The 23,000-nt window shown below is 36.0% G+C and overlaps 1 protein-coding gene across 1 annotated transcript in view; it reads left to right on the top strand.

Annotated features, from left to right (window-relative positions):
* Nucleotides 1–9,994: 9,994 nt before the first annotated feature.
* The window catches only part of IDE (insulin-degrading enzyme), a gene marked incomplete at its 5' end in the record, with an annotated part of 55,966 nt that continues 42,960 nt past the window's right edge, over nt 9,995–23,000 (top strand). The window contains 9 exons of the mRNA XM_010011760.1: nt 9,995–10,179; nt 11,577–11,784; nt 12,612–12,781; nt 15,291–15,413; nt 19,051–19,163; nt 19,582–19,744; nt 20,371–20,463; nt 20,998–21,089; nt 22,653–22,733. Of these exons, the coding sequence (XP_010010062.1) occupies nt 9,995–10,179; nt 11,577–11,784; nt 12,612–12,781; nt 15,291–15,413; nt 19,051–19,163; nt 19,582–19,744; nt 20,371–20,463; nt 20,998–21,089; nt 22,653–22,733 (1,228 nt within the window). The remainder of the gene's footprint in view (nt 10,180–11,576; nt 11,785–12,611; nt 12,782–15,290; nt 15,414–19,050; nt 19,164–19,581; nt 19,745–20,370; nt 20,464–20,997; nt 21,090–22,652; nt 22,734–23,000) is intronic.

The following is a 23,000-nucleotide window of genomic DNA, read 5'->3' as shown; positions in this document are numbered from 1 at the left end:
TATGGCGCGGCTTTAGCGGCCCGGTGGGCTCGCTTTATGTCTGTCCCTCCGTCCCCCTCAAAAAGACCTCGGAATTTGCATGTTGCTTAACTTGCCATGTCTTTCTGAGCTATAAATATATTAAAAAAAGTTTAAATTCTTTGCAAAGAAACTGCTATCAGAGTTACCCAGAGTTGGTAGGAGCAGCCTCTTCAGTTTGTGACAAGCTGCCCAGTACTAGCGCTGTGTGTATGTTGTTTCTGTGTGTGTTACCAGTTCCAGTGGAGACAGTAAGTAACCTCGATGGAGGGAGGAGCGGCGGGAGGCTTGGCATGGCTCGCTTTAGGGGCAAATTAAACTGCCTAACAACTAGGCAAAAGTTTTTCCAGGAAGGGAGCTGGAAAGAGGCGAAGTTGTTTTCTTTCTTTCTTTAGCACTGTATCTGTTACCTTAATAGCAAAACCTATGTTTAACACTGCAAAAGCAAGTGATGTCAAAAGTAGCTTCTTTCGGGGGGAAAAAAGGTTATGATGATTCATGCTGTCAATGCTCATGTGTCAAAATTCAGATGTATCATTATTGTTCATAAGTGCAGCGAATGCTCCAGTGTTGTAAAGGCGATCCACAATGTGTATTCAGAGTTAATGCTTTTCTTGGGCTGTCGGTTGTCATGCTAGATTACTCGTCTTTAAGCTTGTGAAAATATGCAGTATTTGGACTTAGCTTTCTGTGTGTGAGTAGGCCTGTTGTGTTTTCATACTGCCTACAACCGTGATTTAATCATCTGTTTAATTGTAAATTAGGATTTTCATAAACAACAATGGTATGAGAGCAGGCGTAGTGCTTTCACATGATATTTTTGAAGATGGCAAATGCGAAAATTAATAACCTTTTCTTTAATTGCATGCTCCCTGTTTCCATTTCTGAATTTTATTTATACTTCACCTTTTTTCAGCGTTACCTTTTTCTTATTGTATAATTTTTAACCTTCATCTGCATGTCAAGTAGCAAGGTATTTTCTCAGTTAGAACTTCTTATCGCTTCTATTCTAGTTGGGAAGTCCCTACAAGGTTCGTATTTGCATGTTTGCATGTTTTTTTGCTCCCGTTCTCCTTTCTGTCTTCAGTCGCTTGTAAGGCTGCAGCTTAGTCCCTTAGAGGTTTCAACCTTACCTTTGGGACTTTGATCAGAGTGTGAAGGATACAACTTATTTTGTACATGAATGCTGAAGTAGTTCGCTACCCTATTAGATCTAGAAGAAGAAAGAGGGAAGGGACAAAAAAGTTCTTTACCTCCAGTGCTTCACTGAACTGGAAGGTGTTAGGCTTCTAGCTATGGGTCATTGCAGGTTATTGTAGAAGTCATTTACTAAAAATACTGTCAGACCATTTGAGAGATCACAAGCTGAGTTGATATTTTTGATATCTTCATTCTATTGTACTAGATCCTTCATAATAGTTTTAACAAGGTGGGAATCAAAAAGTTTGTAGTAAAAACGTCTGTGGAGGAATTTGTTTCATCAGGTTTGTGTCCAGTTATGCATTTGTATATGCATGATGTGTCAGTGAATATCTTTATGTTCTCAGCTTTTATAATGTCCGTAAGTCAATACAATATACTTATGAAATAGCACTGTGTATATGTAATAAGGTGATTTTTGATGGAGTTTGATTGAAAGTTGCTTCACTGTAGCTTTCTATTTAGATCTCACCTTCTGTAGCTTGTTTTTGGAATGAGTCAGAACTACAGATTGCCTGAAAAATTGACATGGAAAAGAAAATGCTGTAGAATTGAGAGTTTACCTACAGCATTAACAGTAAAGCTAGAATTGAATTGTCCAAAATTATAACAACTAAAACACAGGAGAGGTAAATAGCCAGGACTTCCTTTGTTACAACACACCACTGCCTGTTGTTATAGGTCAGTTGGTTATGTCAAAACACTAGTATTAGGTAAGCAATTGCTTTTAATGTAGGATTACAGTAGTTGTCATGATTCAGAATCCTAAAGTTCTTTCTGTGTTTGTTGCTAGATCAGATTTTCTTGCCAGTTCTCTCATCTTTCTGTGTATTTCTTGTTGTTATGCAGTATAACTAAAGTTTTTAATTCAGACCTCACAAGTTTTTCTTTTTGAGGGTATGAAACAGATGGTAGCATAAAGTGTTAAGTGAGTTGGCTTTACAAAGTAGAGTCTTGGGCAATCTGATGTGCTACTTGCAGATAAAATGTATGAAATGCACATCAAAATACAGTAGAAAAAAGCACAGAGGTCTTCCCTGTAGCATCCAGTTTTGTTTCCTAGTGTGTACAGGACCATGTGCTAGACACCACTGCTGCATTGTGGTTGTGGACCAAGCCCTGCAGCTGTAGGGTGGTGGAGGAAAAATGTCAGGGAGGGAGGAAGAATAAGAACCACTGGCTTGTGAGTATTCAATGCATAGAACAATTAATTGAATTAATGAGTACATTTCTGAAGGAAATGAGTAAAATACACTTTCAAGCAGCTGGTAGTGTTACACAGAAACTAGTCTTACCAGTCTTGTTCTTAGTATGAAGTTTGATACTGATGAAAATAACGATGCAAGCCAAAATACGATGCCAGATTTGTGAAGTCATTCTGGAGATCCTGTATTGTGTAAAGATTAAAACAAGATAATTTTACTTAAATTTAGTAAAGACCTAATCTTTCTGCTCTCGTGAGACCTCACTTGGAGTATTGTGTACAGTTCTGGAGCCCTTAACATAAAAAGGACATGGAGCTGTTGGACCAAGTCCAGAGGAGGGCCCCGAGGATGATAAGGGAGCTGGAGCACCTCCCTTATGAAGACAGGCTGAGAAAGTTGGGGCTCTTCAGCCTGGAGAAGAGAAGGCTGCATGGAGACCTCAGAGCAGCCTTCCAGTATGGGAAGGGGGCCTATAAGGATGCTGAGGAGGGACTCTTCATTAGTGACTGTAGTGGTAGGACAAGGGGTAATGGCTTCAAACTTAAACAGAGGAAGTCTAGATTAGATCTAAGGAAGAAGTTCTTTACAGTGAGGGTGGTGAGGCACTGGAATGGGTTTTCCAAGGAAGCTGTGAATGCTCCATCCCTGGCAGTGTTCAAGGCCAGGTTGAACAGAGCCTTGGGTGACATGGTTTAGTGTGTGGTGTCCCTGCCCATGGCAGGGGGGTTGGAACTAGATGATCTTAAGGTCCTTTCCAACCCAAACCACTCTATGATTCTGTAATGAAAGGCTTCAAAACCCTTTTTGGAATTTTCCTGTTTTCAGGAATCTTGTAAAAAAACGAAGTAAAGAAGCACTAGGGAAGGATTAAGTTTAATTGTTTTCTATTTCTGATGAACCTGGATGAAACTTGTTTACCATGGAGGGTGTGTTTTGATTAACTGTTTGGGGAAATTTTTGAAGACATAGGAAAAGTAAGCTGAAGTAATTTAGAAATTAAAAAAAAAAAAGATATCCTTTATTGCTGCTTCTGTAAATCAGATTGTGTAAAATCCTGCCTTTTTATTTGAGTTTTTACCTAGTGATTTGGAAACTGTGGAGCGGTCAAGTTAAGAAATATAGTTTCAGGGCAGTAAATTACCTTTTCGGTGTCTTCAGTGTATATCCCATCCTGTTGGACTGACGTGAGACACACGCATCATTTTACTAGTTATTCAGCTGGGGCTGGATCTTACATATGAAGCTACCAGGGCCAAGTTCACACATGATATTGTCTCATTAATGCTACTTGTGATTCCTGTACATTGGCGGGTAACACCAGTGTTTCTACTGCCACGTTGGCAGTGAAGCTGTGGCAGACCAAGTTTTACTGCTGTGATCTGGAATCTGTAGAAGCTGGACCCTTCTGGGAATGAGAGCAAGACAGGCATCTGCCCTGGCCACCATCATTAGGAGGGAATTTTCCGAGTCAATTACAGACTTGGCAAAAAGCGGCAGACTGCGGTTCTGAAAATGCTTTAATTGTAGCAAGCTTCAGGATTTCTTCAAACTCCATAACAAAACCTTATAAATATTCATCATCTTCAGACTTGCCTCATTTGGCATGATTAGTTGTTCTTAATAACTTGGTAGCGCTGATTAAATCATAGTGGGCCTTCGTAGTTGGAGCTATTGTGTATGGAGTAATATGCTGAATTCCCAATGAGTTTAAAAGTGATAAAACGTGTTAACATTTTGAGCAGTTTATCTACTTTTGCAGTCTTATCTGTCTGTGTATGCAATCAGATTTATTTAGATCAGCATCAGGAATGTGTTGGGATCTTATATATTCTCTAGCTTCGTGACAAGTAAATTTGCAGAAGATTGATGCTTTATGGATGTTGAATAATGTGAACTGTTTAATCTCTAAATGTGTAAGAGAAAGATTGCTACGTTTGTTTACTGGTGAACCTGTAATCTGAAAGAGTTATGTATAGTCTCCAAAGTAGCTTTATGGTAATGGTCACCAGGGTTGATTTAATTTTGGGTTGTTGTGGGGTTTTTTTTGAGATTATTCTTTCTTGACTCCATTTTTTTGTTACATTTTTGGTAACAGAACTTAGTAAAAACGTTTGTCTGACTTGTACTGTGTATAGTTTAGTCTAAAAAATAATTTTTAATTATAGTGTACAATGAATGAATTGAGAAGAGAGGAGGTGACTTACTGGTGACGTCACTTGTTATACATACAAGGATGTCACAATGCCATTGAATTCTACTGCTGTCGTGAGGAGAGGTAGTTGCAAGAGGTGAAGAGGAGGAATGAAGATCTGTGGAAAAATGGAGGCTTATTTTATTGTTGCAAAGCCACAAGCTTGCAACTGAAGAAGTTCACAGATTTCTCCAGAGGGCTCAATTCGGTGCTATTTTCCTGGTAAGATTGGTGAGGAAACTGGCTGATAATTTTGCAGCACCAATCCTCCTGCCGAAGCACACAGCACTTCTTTCACACTGTGCATTGGCAGCTGAAGAAATCATTACGTGAGTTACTAGGAACTATAAACCAAGACATATTAGTAAATAACACAGAGCGCATAGTTATGAGTGGTAGCTTACGTGCAGGACAGAGTAGAGAAATGCTTTGGCATAACAAAGGTTTCACTTCACTCTGGTAAATGGCAGGCAATTAAGTGTGGGGGGGGTGGGGAAGGAAGTAAAAGGAAATGGATATAAATATAAAATACAGAACTTAGGACGGGTGCAAAATGCGAGATTGAACATTACTGTGGTCTTTGTATAGTTTCAAAGACACTGCTAGAACTTGGATAACGGTTGTACTGCAATAGTGTAACAAAGTATACGCAAAAGACAGGTGAAACACCAGTTGCTAAACATGAGGGGCAATTCACATCGTAGCATACAGAAGTGTAAGCTTAAAGTGAGTACATGGCCATTTCCTCAGAAGTAATTTGGGTTCAGTTGCGTAAAAGCTTCAAGCAAACCCCAATATTAAGGCAACTGATAAAAATTTAAAGCAAGGATCAAAATATGCTGAGCTGGTAACTGTTTCCATTCATCTTGGTTACTTCAAGCCTATGAGTGTTTATAGCCATTGGTCTGGCTGAGACCTGTGTACCCGAATTTGACTTAAGTATGTGCAGTCTGCCATGGCAAAAGAATCTTGAAAAGCGCTTTGGCGTTTGTGCTTTGGGGGTCATATTTTTATTAGCTAGTTATATTCTTGCGTTGAAGCAACCCTCAGGAGTTTCTGTTAATTGGTTTTCAAATACGGTCCTTTAATTGTTCAAACATTGAACTTAGATTTGACTACACTGGCTAATTTTTAATTAAAGTAAGTTTCCTGAAATAAGTTTCAAAGATTAAAATAGGCAGAATCATGTATCACTTAATCCCACTCTGTGATATGTTTGCAGGTAAAACCTTGCTGGTTCCAAGGGACTGCCTGACTGGAAGTCATTACAAAAATGTGGCCTCAAAAAGTAGAACATAATTTATTTCAAGTAGTTGTAGCTTATAATTCAGCATCTATTTTAATTGATACTTAAAAGTGAAGTAATTTTGGTGAGGAAGATTGTCTAATATTTCCTAGTCATTGAATAGGGACACTGCTCTCAGTTCCAACATCCCTGTGCTTTTCTCTGTTTCTGTCTACCTCTATGATGTTGCCACCTGTAATTTTTGAGCCAGTGGAAGAATTGCCAGTGCCACAGTAATGCTTTGTGTTTATTCTTGCTGCCTTTGCTTTACCGTGTCTTTCTCTGTTGCTTCTGTGTTGTGAAAGTAGTATGACAGTATTTCTTATAATGACATTTTTGTTAGGATATTAGCTCTGCAATAAACATAGAATCTAGTTTGTGGATTAATTTCTTACTACTGACTGTCAGCACCCAGTACTCATTGTAATGGCACAGCACATAGATAAAGTTCTTACATTTCAGGACAGCATCTGAACATGACTTTAGAAATTAAACTACTTCTCAAGAAACTACAAGAAATACAGAATTCTTTCTTTACATTGCTTTTTTTTTTTTTTTTTTTTGTACTATGATCAAAAGCAGTCTGTTGTCAAAAAGGGGTTTGTAGGGTTTTAGGATTCTTGTGTGAAAGAATGGAACATGGTGTTGTTATGAACCAGTTGTACTTAACTTAAAAGTTGCACATAAAAGCAGTCATATGTACAATATTATATCTTACTATATTACAGTTTACTCCACAAGAAAAAATAATTGTGTAAGTAGACAAGGTGAAATTTTCTTCTCCAGCTATTGTATTGTAGTAATATAGCACCAGGAAGAATGGTACTTGAGCAGGAAGCTATTGTTTTTTTTCTTTTGACACATTGCCCTCCAGGAACATTGCATAGTTGATCTGCTCTTGCTTTGATATGAGTTGTCTCATATTACAGTTTAGCAGGGAAATAATTGTGGGTTAATCATGCAAACCCATTTGAAGTTGAAGAGAAGGTTGTATTCACAATGCCCGTTGAAATAACAGTGAAGACAGAGATACAAGTTTAAGTCCTTGGTTTGAAAGCTTAATTACCATTTTTGACCTTTTTGAAAATTGTAGGTTTTTCCTATACTGAAATTTGACTGCCAGCTGGAGGTAGCCTATGAAGGAGGCAGAAGTAGGGAATGATAATAAAATGAAGTGGAGGTGTACAGCTTCACAAGACATCAATTGAAGTCTCATAAGATTTCACAGAAGCTGTGTAATTTGATGAATCACATTGGAAAGATGAGTCATCTGAACAAACAGTAAAGTTCTGTGATTTAATGATGCGGTGTAGAAATAACAAAGAGCTATGAGATGACAAGGAAATTGTATAACATTAAAAAAAAAAAAAACCAACAACTTGAGAAGTTTATAGTATATACCCATCTTGCGATAAGCAGCTAGTATCGAGGTGCTCCTTACTAGAGGTGAAGTCAGGTCCTCCTTGCACTCCTGCTTACTTGTATTTGTCAATCCAGTAGAATTGTGTGCAAGTGAAACACAGTTAAGAACAGTTTAGTTACTGATTTTCATCTATGAAAAGTAGTATATAGTCTCACTAAATAAATTTTACACAATATCTTAAGATTAGTAGAGTATTTCTGCTTAACAACTCTGAACCTTGAACAAGGAGGCATTTTTTAAATCATAGGTATGGATTATATCAGTGCTGTTGATGCAGAGAAATGGAGATGTTGCTGTACTTCGAGTATCCTTTGGTTTTGAATAGTATCTGTGTTTTTTCAGAGGAAGGAAGTCCATAGGTGTTCCAGGCAGGTTTAGCCTATGTACAGGGTTAAACTAGTGGACAAGTGACAGGTTTAAATGAGAGTGTAGACATTTAAATTGAAATTCAGCTTTTTGGTTACTGTTAAGTGGTTACATTTGATTGCAGTAGTTTTTTAAAGATAGTTCAGAGTGTGAGAACCATGTTCCTTCTAAAATGTGTTGAGTTGCACATTTGAACAAGTTACTTGCTTAGAGACACTCAAATTCTGATTATTCATTGATGCTTTCTGTGTTCAGTGCTTCTGGTTGTTTTTTTTTTATTTGGGTTATAATTCCTGTTTGTAATTTTGCTTTCTTTCCTATAAGGGCATGCTAGAACTTAAGTCTACTTAAAAGTTCCAAAGAATTTTTTTTTTACTTCTTTGAAAAGTGTTCAAAAATCTAATGCTTACTTTACTGCTTTTTTTTTTCACAATAATATCTTCTCCAGTTTGCATATGTATCTCCTTCCTCGAGCATAAATCCAGTCTTATACAAACTTTCACTCTGCTACAGCTAAAATCTTACTTTTCTGTATGTGAAAAACTGTTTTTCACTGATTCTACTGTAGACATTATGTTCATAAAGTTTCTATCCTTAACATGCTCTTAATAATGAGCTCTTTATAAGACTTTTTGTAATATATAACACCAACATGATGATTCTGCATCTGCTGACTTCAAGCTGGCTGTTGTCCTTATACTGTAGAATCATGTGAATAAGTGGATCCAGAGGGACAAGAGCTTGCAGAACTGCTTCCCGTTTTGAGAATGATAGAGCATTTTAGGAAGGAGATTTTATTAGCTGACTCCCATTTTAATTTTTAGTTTCAAGCTGTAAATAAAATATGTAATCAGTTTTTCTTTTCCAAAGTTTTTTGTTATCTGGTAACACTGAGTGTGCAGTTGATTTGCTAGCTAGAGAGCTAGTTAAAATGTTATGACTGAAGATCTGAAACAGTAAGTATGTTGTGATCTGTGCAGTCCTTCATGTTCCACATCTCATATGGTCTTAAAGCTTGTGTGTAGTCTTAAAATTTGAGTAAAGTTCCTTGAACTGTACAACCTGAACATGGAAAAGTAAATACTGTGTAAGTCCTTGTTATCTATGTGATACCAACAAGACCATACAGAATTTCTCATGCTTCTGTGGATGTGTTGTGATAGAGTTAGACTCAGATCTGGTTTTCTTTGTAAGTGAAATTAGTTCAGCAATGACTAATGAAGCTCATGTAGTAAGTTTCTTGGCAATACGGCAAGCAACATTTCACCAGAGGAAAAGATTTGAGTTTGGTTGGTACCATATAACAGGCCCTGTTTCTAAAACCCTTCTGGTAAAACAGGGTTAGAATTCAGTAGCTCTTACATGCTGGAATATACCACATGGGTAGTTCAGAGCATAGCTCTTTGATTTCCTGTTTCTGGGATTTGCTTATATTTTTTTTGTGTGTGTGTCTTGGTTGATTGGTTGTTTTTTTCTGTGTGTGTGTGTTGGTGTGGTTGCTTTATTGTTGTTTTTTTATTTGCTTGCTTGTTTGTTTTATCTTGCAGCCAAGTGGTTCTACTCTAGCTTCCCAAATATTCGAGTCTAAATGGCTCACCTTCTCACTTGGTATTAAAAAAAAAAAAAAACACCAAAAAAACCCCCCAGAGTTTATAATTTCAGAATCACACTTAGTTTCTTAGAATTTCAAAACTGTGCCATTAAAGAAGCATGTCTCATAGTGTATCTGTTAAACTAATAGTAGAAGTTCAAACATGTGAATCTATTCCTGCTTATTATGGCAATGTTACAGCGTGTTTGTGCTTTTACAGCAATATGATAAATGGTGTCACCCTTTCTTGCTGGACTGTAGAAATCCAGTGGTTTACTAGTAAAATTTTGTTTATCTGACAGTTGTAGAGTTACAACATTTATAACCACCAATTCAGACACACTAAATAGTTGCCTGAAGCCTGAAAGTATACCTGAGAGAGCAATGTATGCTTCATTTAATTTAATTTTTATCATCATGCTGTAAGGGGGTGATATTTCTTTACTTTTTTTGATTACTGTTAGTATGAAAGTTGAAACATTCAGTTACATGATCTACATTTTATAATGTTGCTTGATCTTTGATTTGGTGTTTTGTTTGTTCAAACAGCAGTACCTCTTAGGATCTGAACTAAACTTTTTGGCCAGTTCTATGAGTTTTGTGCAGAACTCAATTTCTTGGTTTCAGTATCACCCAGAATTCTTTATCATAATATTAAAATATTATCAGGGCCTATGTAAAAATAGTAAGTGACATTTCTTCTGATTTCTTTTAGGTTTCAGAAAGAGACAAACAACAAAATGAATAATCTAGCTATTAAGAGAATAACAAATGAAATTATCAAATCACCTGAGGATAAACGAGAATATCGTGGACTGGAATTGGCAAATGGCATTAAAGCTCTTCTCATTAGTGACCCCACCACAGATAAATCTTCAGCAGCACTTGATGTGCACATAGGTATTTAATGCGTGTTGTGTTCATTATGTCATTAATGAAATTGCTTCAAGTTTTGTTATCTTAATTGCAAATAAACTAACAGGCATGGTATCCACTTGGCAGCTTCTCCTTTTATTATCATTTAGAGTTTATTTAATTCTTTTATACATAAAGTTGAAAATTATTAGAGTTAATTAAATACTCTTACTGTACTCTGTGTTTACTCAAGTGTAGCTCAGTCAGTAGAAAGACTTCTTTAACCATTAAGTTTCGTGTTATGAAAGATCTTTTGTAAGCAGAAAAGGGGCGGGTGTGAGTGCAATTATTTCAGACAGCTCCATCTGTTATGTCAGACTTCTTTTTTATTTTTTCCATGTGAAGTTGTTGATGTGTAGAGGTGAGAAAATGCTGTAGTGCTGGAGGAGTTGGAAAGGCACTCCCTAACTCCAGTGATGCTTAGGTGTGCAAATAGAAACACTGGAAATAGAAGGGGAAGGCAGTTACTTTGATTCTTTGGAATAATGGAAGCCTTTCGTAGTTCTGAGGTATTTCTCGAGCTTGTGTAGTTTCTCAGTTGCTTGGAAAGTATGAAGTGCACAAACATTACCTAAGGGTCCTCTTGCCATGTTTGTAGTTGGGAATTCTAGCTGCTGTTGGTGTTTGGACAGAAATAGCAGAGCAGCTTTGAAAACTTCTGGCCTTTTTTATTACAGAGATCACTGTCACAAGTCATTATCTAGCTCAGAGGATCCCAAATGTGGTTTTGTTGGGTACTATGACAGTAATAGCCAACTGCAGCATCTAGTTCCTGCGCATGTACTGGAGATGTATCTGTTGCCTTCATTTCTCCCATTGCACATCATTGCATACTCCAAAGCAGGAAGGTCACTCTAACGTCCATATTTCTGGTTTCCACTCTTGCACATCATTATTGTCTTTTAATCCATCTGCCTTTGTAGTTACTAGCTGGTCATCAGTAGCTGCTTGTGTTCAGGCAATTACAGGTTATCACTCGTCCTATAAACCACAGGATAAATACCTCTTTAATTGCGGTTGGCAATTGCTGCCCTTTACACAATGCAATTATTAAAGTCAAGGTATAGAAGTCAGAACACTGTGATCTGCCAGGTCTTTACAGATTATGAGTCATAGACTTCAACTGAAAAATTGTCTCTATAAGGCAGTGCAGGTTGATCTGGAGAGGCAATTTGAGACACTAATTGGTTCAGTTACTAAGTCTTTATTTTATTTTATTTTTAAGATTGAATTTAGTTGACTGTAGCTGCACAAGTGTCTGCTTACATGTACAGAATTGATATAATTGCCTGAGGCAACATACTGTAATATAAAGCACTTTAAAAGACTTAACAATTTAGTATTACTTTATGAATGGTTACATGAAATTTTTCCTCTTGCAGGATCCTTGTCCGATCCCCCCAACATCGCCGGGCTTAGTCATTTTTGTGAGCATATGTTGTTCCTGGGAACCAAGAAGTATCCAAAAGAGAATGAGTATAGCCAATTTCTTAGTGAGCATGCCGGGAGCTCAAATGCTTTCACAAGTGGAGAACATACCAACTATTACTTTGATGTATCACATGAACATCTGGAAGGTGCACTAGACAGGTAAATAAATTTTTGTTATATGGGTGCAATTCGTAATTGTGTGAAAGTTTGGGTTTGGTGTTTTTTTTGATAGTTTTCTCATAATGATATTAAAGAAAGGTTTGAGGCACTATGTTTTGTTAAAACTGATACCAGATATTTTTCAGTTCAAAAGTTTGGCTCAGGTTTTTTCAGCTAGCAGAGTTACTTGCTGAGGCAGAATTTTTGAAGTTCAAAGTTTGTGTTTACACTGAATGTTGTTGGAAATGTGGGTCACAGAATATGATCATGAGCTTATGCATTGTGCAAATAGTCTGATTGTATAATCAAATACTATGCTTCCCATAAGATCCTTATTTCATTGATAGCAAAAGAAGGATGAAGTCTAGCAATATATTAGGATGCCTTTAGTAAAGGGAACTCACTGAAATCTCTGTCTTTTGTGGGAGGGGACAGAAATTGAAAGGCGTGTAGTCAGTGAGGTAAAGAATGTGTTGGGTTTTTTTTCCCCTTGGATTTTCCCTTGATGTCTGACTAGACTGACTTGATTTGTGAGATTAAGAGTCTCTTGGAGCTAAACTTCAAAACAGTAGAAATGTTCAGTGTATTAATTATGATGTAAGGTCCTTGATCATCATAGTACCTTATATGATGAATATATTGTTGTCTGCATTTATAAATAAACTGAGAAATAAAAATTGTGAATCAGTGTCAAAACTTACATAATTTATAACTTGCATTAGAGAAATAATACATTAATGTGTTTACAGGAGGTACAGAAGCTTCATAGTTTTCTGTTACTGTTTATGTACAGTGCTCTTGCCTTGAATTTAAACTTTTCTGTTTAGATTTGCCCAGTTTTTCCTGTGCCCTTTGTTCGATGAAAGCTGCAAAGACAGGGAAGTGAATGCTGTTGATTCTGAGCATGAGAAGAATCTGATGAATGATGCCTGGAGGTTGTTTCAATTGGAGAAGGCTACTGGAAACCCCAATCATCCCTTCAGTAAATTTGGAACAGGTTTGTCAGAATATAATTATCCATCCATTGGAGTTCTGTATAACACACATAGAAGTATTGTTTATATAAAATTGTTAAAGACAGACTGAAACAATTGCCTTTTTCCCCCTTTCTATACATGTTTATTATGGTACTTTATCATATTTTCCACATCGTAGACCAAATAGAGCTAGACAAAAACATATGAAACAGAGTGATCCAAGACTTGCAGTGCAGTGATGAAGCATCCTTTATGATTCTGATGATAACTTTAGTGAATACTGTTTTCCCATTACTGGATTTGTCATAATTTGGTACTCTTAAATCTTTGTGCATAACAAAGTGGATGAACTGTGTTTAAATTGTTAGTCACATGTTCTTTTTGCTAGCTAGTATTGCATTAGGACTACATTACAGTGTCTAGGTCAAATTGGAAAGATCAGCAAATTAATGTGAAAATTACTAAATAAGAATATAGAACTCAAAATCTTAAGCACAGCACACAACAGTAGTGGATGGATAGGTAAAAGGGTCTTGGACAAATCCTTAATCTGGCCTTATTATTCACAGAATGCTTAGTAAGAATTTAAAATAAACACCTCAAAACCTCAAGTTAAAAAGCATTAGACTAAGATGCTCTAGTTATGGTCAAAACCATAAATGTTTGATGCTTTGGAAGAAGTTTCAATTTAATTTTTTTCATGTAAGTTATTTTCTACATGAATTTATTTTTGAAACTATCAAAGTGACAGGGCTATTGATTCATGCACTGCACTGTTTGATCCTTGAGCATGAATGTGTTTTGTGGCTGGGTCGGTCTGCTGGATGAATAGTTGATGAAAATATTTGGTACAGTACGATGATGAGAGGGCACATAATGGGCTTAAAGGATTGGTTTCTTTCTCTGTCTCAAGAAAGAGTATTTTTGCACCTGTTGATGGAGTTCATAGTTCATGAGCTGGTAGCCAGCTGCTACAAGAGCATGTATTGCTCTGTTCACCAAGAAGGACAGGCTATCTAAACAGGGAAAATATAACTACGCTCCCCAAACAGGTAAATTTGAAAACGAAGTCTTAGGCAGGCAAGCAGCCAAAGTACTTTCTGTTGTTTCTGCTACAGAAGAGATTATTTAATTTTTCTATAGCACTCAGAAAACTTAAGTGAAAGTTGCAGAAATGTTTTTCTGCAATTTAAGAAGGGTTTATAGCTGGCGTAAGTGAAATGTTTTCATGGGGAGAATACCTGAAACGTGCTCAAATTCAATAGCAGTAGTCACACCTCTTACTACGCTAGGCTCCAATTCTGAAATGAAATTATAGCATGCAGCCTTCCTGTAGATCTAACTTTGCAAATGTAGAGCCCAGCTTTGATGGTTTTTATTTACTTAGAGATAACAGCTGTGATAGGGTTTTCATGACAACTGCAGTTAGCATCCTTCTTATTGTTCCCTTTTGACCAGGGGAAATGTTAGTCTAGCAGAATACAGGAATGACTGGGTTTGGTGCTTCAGGTCACTTCCTGTCACAGCCTGTTTTCCAGCAAACCTTCTATTACTCTTTGCCTGTCCAGAGAAACAAATGCACATTAATCTTCCAGTTTTCTTGTTAGGATGTGCGTTTTGTCCCCAGATCCCCTTTACCCATCTCCCTGAATTGATGCCTACAATGGTAATTCTCTGTCAGTACCTTCAGCAGTGTCAAATACTTTCCCAGGCACTTTTGTACTATCTAGAGTCCATTTGCTTACATCTACACGGTGTCTTCTCACTGTTGCCTGTTAATGTACCCCAGTATTGTAACAGCACAGTTACTGAGCTGAAGCTGTAGCTTTATTTTGTTATATTTTATTCTGTTTTATTTTAACCTATGTATTGATTCTGTGGGAAAAAACTCCCACATTTCATTTATCTGCAGATAGTGAGATACAGGCAAAAATATTTTAAACATGATACCCTAATTATGTTTTTTAGGTGTAATTAAGAATCCTTGCTTTTTCCTCACATGTGAACTTTGAAAATTAAAGCAATATATTGCTTCAGGCAGTCTCTTGTGATGATCTGTAGACTGTTGCAATTCTAATTAGACTTGTATCTAATCACCAAACATCTGGACAATATACTTGTCATATATTGTTTATATAGCTCATTTTGCCTCACTGATATTTGTTCACTTACATCTGTGATTGTAGGATTTGTACACTGGTCGTTCGTGCATAGCAGGCAAAAAACTTCTGAATTAGAGTCTGGGCTTACTTGCATTGCTTTGGAATAACCCATTTAAATTAAAACAATTAATGTGGGAGACTAAACCATCCTTGGTTCTTTAGGAATGTGCAGATTGAGAGTGGAAGTATTTATTGTCTCTGATAAACTGAGACACATTGATCCAGCTTACTTATTATACATTGTTTGTTGTTGTTTGTTTGTTTTTCAAATTACTATCCATCTGGAGGAAAGCAGACTTACTAGTTTGTATTTTTGATTTTTAAATTCATAAACATCAAATGTAGTTAACTTCTTTTTAAATTACAGGGAACAAACTCACTCTGGAAACTAGACCAACCAAAGAAGGAATAGATGTAAGACAAGAGCTATTGAAGTTCCATTCTACTTATTATTCATCAAATTTAATGGCTATTTGTGTCTTAGGAAGAGGTGAGTTTTGTTCTGTTGGTTGGTTAACACTTTACATGTATTTATGTTTGAAGAAAATAGAAGTGTATGCAAGTGTTGGAAAATCTCCAGAAGGGAGGAAAGTAAAACTTGTACAGACTGACCAAACATAATTTTACATTTAGTGAAGTCCTCAGAGTAACTTGCAATGTATAAATTTTCATGTTTATAAGCTTACAGTAGGAAACATAAACCAAAATTTTAAAATCTATTATCAAGTCATCAGTTGTTGTCATTATATGTTTGTCTTCTGAAGACTGCCACCTGTCTGGTTTCAGATGTTGAGAGGGCTTTTCATACTGTTTTCATATTTTAGACTTATATTTCCACTACAAAAACCTCTGTATTGTCAAAGGATAAACCTGACCTAACATTTAGATAAAAAGCCTTTATTTCAATTTACTTTTTAAAGTTGCTCAAAAAAGTGGTAAATGCTCCATCCCTGGCAGTGTTCAAGGCCAGTGTGAGGCACACCTGCCCATGGCAGTGGGGTTGGAACTAGATGATCTTAAGATCCTTTCCAAACCAAGCTATTCTATGATTCTGCTTCTGAAATCACTTAACAGAGGTTCCAACTTCTCAGAATCTTCCACAATTGAGCTGGTGTTTTACATAGGTTTGCCAAAAGCTTAATAACAGTGTCGAAAAGTGTTTGCTTTTTGAAAATATGCTGGCAGACTGGTATTTGCATGGTGGTTTACAGTAATGCTTGGATGGTGAGTATGAATGGAATAAAATTCATTAGCAAAGTGAAATCTTCCTTTACTGCTCTGTTTACAGAATGCTGAGTATGAAGCTGATTGACGAAATGTACCTGTTTAATTTCAATCATAGCATATACCTGAATCATTTTTATTGTAGATTTTTGACGTGGGCAGACACAGTGAGGATTCTGTTTCTTGACTGATTCCAAGTTTTGTGTGTATACTCACTACACATCAGTTCCAGGCTCTTAAATTCCTTTCAATTCTATTATTACATCTTACTTGCTGTAACATCACATCTTGATTAGGCTGTGATGAAGGGGTCTTTTAGCTGTTGCAAGCTGAACAGGAAAATGTATTAGATTTATTTTTTATTGCTTTAAAGGTGGGGTATCAGACATGTTACTGGTAGGTATGTAGGCAATCCCATTAGGGCAATAATGTATGTTGTGTGAAAATGCCTTGCTTATTCTTTTGGTAGCATTGGAAATCTTCTGCAAGTAAACACGGTAATACTGATGAAGATAGCTTGTGAATATTTTTCAATATAGTGAATTTATTTTTATCACTATTTAAAAGAGTGTTTCCCCCTTCTCAGTTCTTTTCTTGGTTAATTTACCTGAGCAAAATAAAAAAAAAAAAAGAAGTTTCTATAAAAATATTTATTTATTAATTGAAGGTAAATAGATAGTGATCAGAGTTTAAAATAATTGAATTAAAATTCTCTTCCTCATTTTAACTAGTTGTTTACTGGACAGGCGATATTCCAGGACAGACAAGATTTGTGTTTCAAATGTTAATAAAATGTAAAAAATGGTCTTAAAATCTGTTCCTTTCAAACATTTCTGCAGTTTGCACGTATGTATTTTTTAATGCAAAATACAAAAATTATTCTCATTAAACTCTTGAATTTAAGTGGTTTTAGTAGTCATTTTCCACAGTCAAATTCTTTCAGTTTGTGTTGTTCTTGTAGATAGTTCAATATTTAGAAAAAATAGGAGCCTTTGAAACAATCTTTGGGACTTTTCCTTTCAGTCTTACAATTTTTTGAAAGGTAACTTGGGTTAACTACCCTTATTTGTTGTATTTAAGTCGTTGTCACTGTAATAATGAGGTGCTATGTGGACAAAAATTGCATGTTATTTTCCCTCAGAGGACACATAATGTTTCTTCCTCTGTTATTCGTTCAAGCAAGAGAATCACGCAATTGCTTTCTGGAAGGCTTTATATCCATGACTGCTTTGGTTATTGGAGCGCTTGTCTCTAGCTTCAAATTTGAAAATTTACAAGTTCTTAAAAATTATTTTCAGGGACGTTCACCCACAAAAAGCAAACTGTAGAAACCAAATCTTGTTAGCATTATTCCATAAATTCTTTACTGAAATATATTGCTGTCAATGTAGCAGTTCTGCTAATTAATACATAAATAGTTAGAAATCCTATAACGAAAATATGTTGAGTTGCACACTTCAAGTGCCCTATGGTCTCTCGCTCTCCACTCCTGTGCATTCAGAAATAAGTGGATGTCTAAAGTTGTGTGCAGCCTAGTAGTTCTCTTGTTTTCCCACCACTATATATATGTAATGTAAAACATATAAAAATATATCAGTGTCAGTAGAAAGTGATGGGGGAACCAAAATATAATTTCTGTAGTAAATAATAATAAATATTCAAAAGTTTTCTAAAATTAAATAATGAAATTCAGTTACTTTTTTTTAGCTGATCAAAAGCAAAATTCACTGAGTAATCGTAGAACGGCTTTAGTACGGCAGTTCACATGCAGAATTCTAAGTGGAAACTTTTTCAGTAAGAAGCACCCTGGCAACTGGAAATCTGACCTAAAGAGAACCCTCACTGTTGTAAAGCGTAAATGAATATGTATTTTGGTGATGTGGATAAGAATAGTAATCTTTAATAGAATTACGTGCCATTCACAAAGCTTTATTGCAGTGACCCACCTACGTTTGCACTGGCTTTTTTGGGCTGTGTTTTGCTTGGGTTTTTTTCCCCCTGCACAGTTCTCTAATTGCAGGAGCATACATGTGTTGGGTAGGAAAGATTCTGCCTTCTAAATCCAACTGGGATTCTAAATTGAACAAGGTGACTGCTTTTTTAAATCTTTCAAGGATTAAGGTTATACACTGAGAAATCCAAGAAACGCCCACCCTTGAAAGGCGTGTGCTAAAAAACTTGACGGATGAGTCTTTCTTATTTTATTCTCACTTTGAGAAGGGCTCCAAAATACATTTATTTAAGCAGATAGCTATTTTGAAGGCAGTATTTCAACATAAATTGTACAGGTCAATTTAGGTGAATTCATGCAGAACATAAAAGTCTTTCTGCAAATGGTCTTCCTCTTCTTTTTAGAGAGTAGTACTGAAAGTAGAATGGATGTTGAAGTGCTTAAATAGGTCACAGATGTGTGTGAAATTTTAGGGCACTGATGACTGATGACCCTGGTTCACAGAGTACATGAAGTACTGGAGGTGAGCTGAGGCTGAAGAAAATCCAAGCTTTGGCAGAGGTGCTTTCACTCTGGAAAATTTGCACCTCTAATACCATGTCCCTTAAACTTTTTGTGAAATGTTTTTTTTTTTTAGGAAGTGTTTAATATCTGATGTGTCTTTTCTTTGGTCCCAGCTTAGCTTTCTTAGTAAAATTTAAATGTTTTTTCAGGTAACAGGATTTATTTTAATCATGGTTGAAGCCTTCCTTTAATAACCATGGTCCTTGTATCATGTTACAGTTCAAAGTTTAAGTTTTAACATAGATTTCCTTTTTGAGATTAATAATCATCATACCATTAAAACTAGTTTTCTGTAGAATTTATGTCTCCCCCAAAGAATATACGAAATCCAAATTTGCCAGAATCTTTGGATAATGATTATGCTTTTTCTAATGTTTCTGTATTCTAGAATCCTTGGATGAGCTGACTTGCTTAGTGGTAAAATTATTTTCAGAAGTAGAGAATAAAAATGTTCCTATACCAGAGTTTCCTGAACATCCTTTCCAAGAAGAACATCTCCGGGTACGTATAGAGATACGTATAGATCTTCTGTTAGGAGTGCAGATCTTAAATGATACTTTTTCATGTTTCAGTAGTACACTGTGCACTTCATTACTTTTGTATTAATGTCCCTGTTAAGTTCCATATTTCTTTCTTAATTTTCCACCTACCTTTCTTTCCATGCTAAGAATAGTATTATGTAGTTTATAGTAAAGGTTTTATATTTGGTTGCAGCTGTAAGTAACTGAGAGAGAATTCTTTTTTCTGTTTGCATCATGAATGACTGAAGTGTTGCCCTGAGTTTTACTTTCCAGATTTTGTTGATATGGTTGTAATAAAGTGGGTGTGTCTGTGAAGGGAACTATATGTGCTCCTGAGATGAATAAAATAATGAGAGTTTCCTTTTGTTTATGGATCTCCTTGTTTATTTCCCCCTCAGCAACTTTACAAAGTGGTACCCATTAAGGACATTAGAAATCTTTATGTCACATTTCCTATACCAGACCTTCAGAAATACTATAAATCAAACCCTGGCCATTACCTTGGTCATCTGATTGGACATGAAGGCCCGGGGAGTCTTTTATCAGAGCTTAAAGCCAAAGGTAAGGCCTTTGAAGGTAAAGAACTGAAAAGTAATTTATTACACATTTTTCTGAAGCTTAGCTACGATTTACTTAGAATTGATCTCTGTATGTTAAATTTAAAGCTTCCAACTGTTTGAGTAGTTTGAGTTGCAAGTAGTTTTGCACTGTATTTTTGTTCTGTGGTGGGTAAGAATAAATAACAGGCGCTCTGACTAGTTTAGCTATTATTTCTTGCACTCCTATTTATCTGCCCTTGTTTAGAGGGTTATATGAACTTGGACATAATGGTCTTGGTCCTATTCTGTCACTGATTTAGAGAATACTGTCAGGTCCCTTAATGTCTGGAAAACAATAGAAGTGTATCTTTCACTATTCTTCTTCATATTACTGTTTGCAAATAGAAATAAATTACCCCGTAATCAAATTATCTTGAGTTTGTCATATCACTCTGAGCAGAAAATCAGATGGGTCTGACTTGTGTTATGTTTAACTTGCACCATACCTATAGGAGTTAAGGAAGAGGAGAACGTGTAAAGTAGTCAAAATGTAAAAAAAGAAAAAGTGAAAAGAAAAAAAACGTAGAAAATGTAGCCTAAATTGTTACAGATTTCTTTATGTAATGTGTTTTCTTTTTTATTTCATAGGATGGGTAAATACTCTTGTTGGAGGACAGAAGGAAGGTGCTAGGGGTTTCATGTTTTTCATCATTAATGTGGACTTGACAGAAGAAGGGCTTTGTAAGTGAAGCACTATGTCTGCATTCTGTGTTATTCCTGATCTGACGGGTTTGTGTTTTTATCCAGAGACTGATTGTGTTTATAGCTTGAAAGCCAATTTATTTTAATTAACTGGTTGTTACTCTGTGTTTAGATCTTTGAGTATGATAGCATGCTTCATCTAACATAAGAAACCAACTTAGCTGAGGTTCTATTAAAGTATTTCATGAAATATTTTAGAGTAAATTTGTTTAAAAGAAAAGCTGTTAATACCTGTGTGTGCTACTTATTCATACTATTTAGACCTGGGTTAAATTATATAATAAATCAATATCTTAACATAAGACATGTTTAATGCAGTTCTCAGAATTAGCTGGGGACCAGTGTGGTCTGAGGTAAACATGTTTAACTTTGCCAGTGGGATTGCATATGTACTTGAATATCTTGATGTATTAGAGTATAATTAAAAATATAAACTTACATGTTTCTGTTCATCATAATTTTTTCTTTGTGCAGAACTGAGTGAATTATTAAGCAAGTATTTTTTCTTTCCAGTGCATGTTGAAGATATAATCTTGCACATGTTTCAGTATATTCAAAAGCTACGTACAGAAGGACCTCAGGAATGGGTTTTCCAAGAGTGCAAGGTACAGTGATTGATACTTTAAATATGCAGTTGTATTTTTAGAGTTTTAGATTTTAAGTGAAAACAGATTCCTTGGTTGTGGAAATAGTCTTTAATAATCGCATGGTAAAGTTTATTAATTTTAGAGGTGCAACATGACGCAAATGACAAGTACATTCAGAATATATTGTCTTAATGTAGATGTGAAATGCTCTTATAGAGCTGTGAGCTGACGTTTTATGATAGTATAATGGAGGTGGAGAAAGAAAAGTCTTAATCTGTCCACAAGGATTTTGCGTAACTTTCCTTAGCCTTCAGTGAAGGTGGAGTAGGGGAAACATTTGCTGTGGAGGAGTAACACTGAACTGGAAATTGAGCTGGCTGTTATTCTACCTCTGTCATCCTTCACATGTCAAATCATATAGTTGAGATTGTAAAGGCAGTAGAACATCAACCTGCTGTTTGGTCTCTCACCATTTTGAGAGGTGAACTAAAACTTCATGGAGTACTTTTACACTTCAATCTTTGCTGAACTGTTCATGCTTCTTATGAGTCTGTATGGTTCTGTGTGCACAGGGCAAAAAATGTGAAGTATCCTATTACTACACTCCTCAGTGACGGTGTGAAATAAAAGGTTTTGTTTCTGCGTATAGACTTGTTGGTTCAGTACAAATACTTAGTTGAGGAGTTCTTGTTCCATCTTAGCTTTATTAGGTGAAAACTGTTGAGTATGTTCCAAGAGTAGAAATTCTGCAGATGCATTAACTTTGTTTCTTGCATTTTGACACTGTATACCAGTAAAAGAAGTCTCATTACCCTCTGCTATAAAACTCCCAAAGGAATTTTTCCACTGTCATTTTAAGCAAATGTAGGATTTTAAAGAGGTAATTCAATCCTCCTATCTCATCCCTGTGTCATTCCCTTGCTCCTCGTGTAACAGTCCCAACATTCCTGAGGCTGTGAGGTGAGTCAGCAAGAGCTAGCAAACCAGTTTGAAAATAACCTTTTGAGTTTATTTTCAGCTAAATTGTTGAGTGAGTTTCACAGCATGGTTTCACAGAAGGATGGGCTGTCGTTTTGTTTTGCTTTATAGTCCTAGATCTCTTTAATTCACTCTTACCATTGAATTTTAAGAATGATGTGTTCTACTTCTAAGGCTAAGACAGCATAAAGAAACATACTTCTGTCTCTAAATGTACCTTTTGGTTGGCTGACAAAAGGAACAAAAAAGGAAGAGGAAAAGTCTTCAGCTCATTAGCATACAACAAACATTGAACTGGAACGCTATGCATTGGTTGTATCAAAGTTGGTGTGGTTTCAAATTATCAGGAAATTTAAATATCTGAGCTTTGGGACAGATCTCTACTATGGACAAGACTTGTATAATGCTTCACATTGCTTCTGAGTTTGGTGCAACTTGAATGTGATTGAAAACTTTTGTGTTAGATACCTGTCTAATTACTACAAAATGGCTACAACAAAACTCCCCTTTTCTTACTTTATAAAAAGCAGTTAAGTAGCCAATAATTATTCTTAAAATCATCCTTGATATACACTTTTCAACCATTCCTACATTGTTTCCTAGGATCTAAATGCTGTGGCATTCAGATTTAAAGATAAGGAACGACCACGAGGTTATACATCAAAGCTTGGAGGAATGTTGCATGTAAGTGTTTGATTGGTTTTGGTGTTTGTTTCCAATACAGTAATCATTTAGTGCTATGTTTGATTATACTTTTAGTAAATACAGGTATTTGCAAAGATCCCTTGCACTTGTGGAGCTTAGAAAGTAATATTATGCTGCACAGGTCCTAGTTTTGGCAGTTAGTAAGTCGGATTTCCTTCAGTCTCTACTATTTTATGCTTCTATGCTTGGTAGAACTGATTTTACAGTAACTGGAGTCGTTTCAGTGTTTCTTAAGACATACGTACC

This window comes from Nestor notabilis, unplaced genomic scaffold (genome assembly GCF_000696875.1).
Source record: "Nestor notabilis isolate BGI_N333 unplaced genomic scaffold, ASM69687v1 scaffold22333, whole genome shotgun sequence".
Classification (NCBI taxonomy): domain Eukaryota; kingdom Metazoa; phylum Chordata; class Aves; order Psittaciformes; family Psittacidae; genus Nestor; species Nestor notabilis.
The sequence above is the reverse complement of the archived record's forward strand: the minus strand, read 5'-3'. Positions and strand labels throughout refer to the sequence as shown.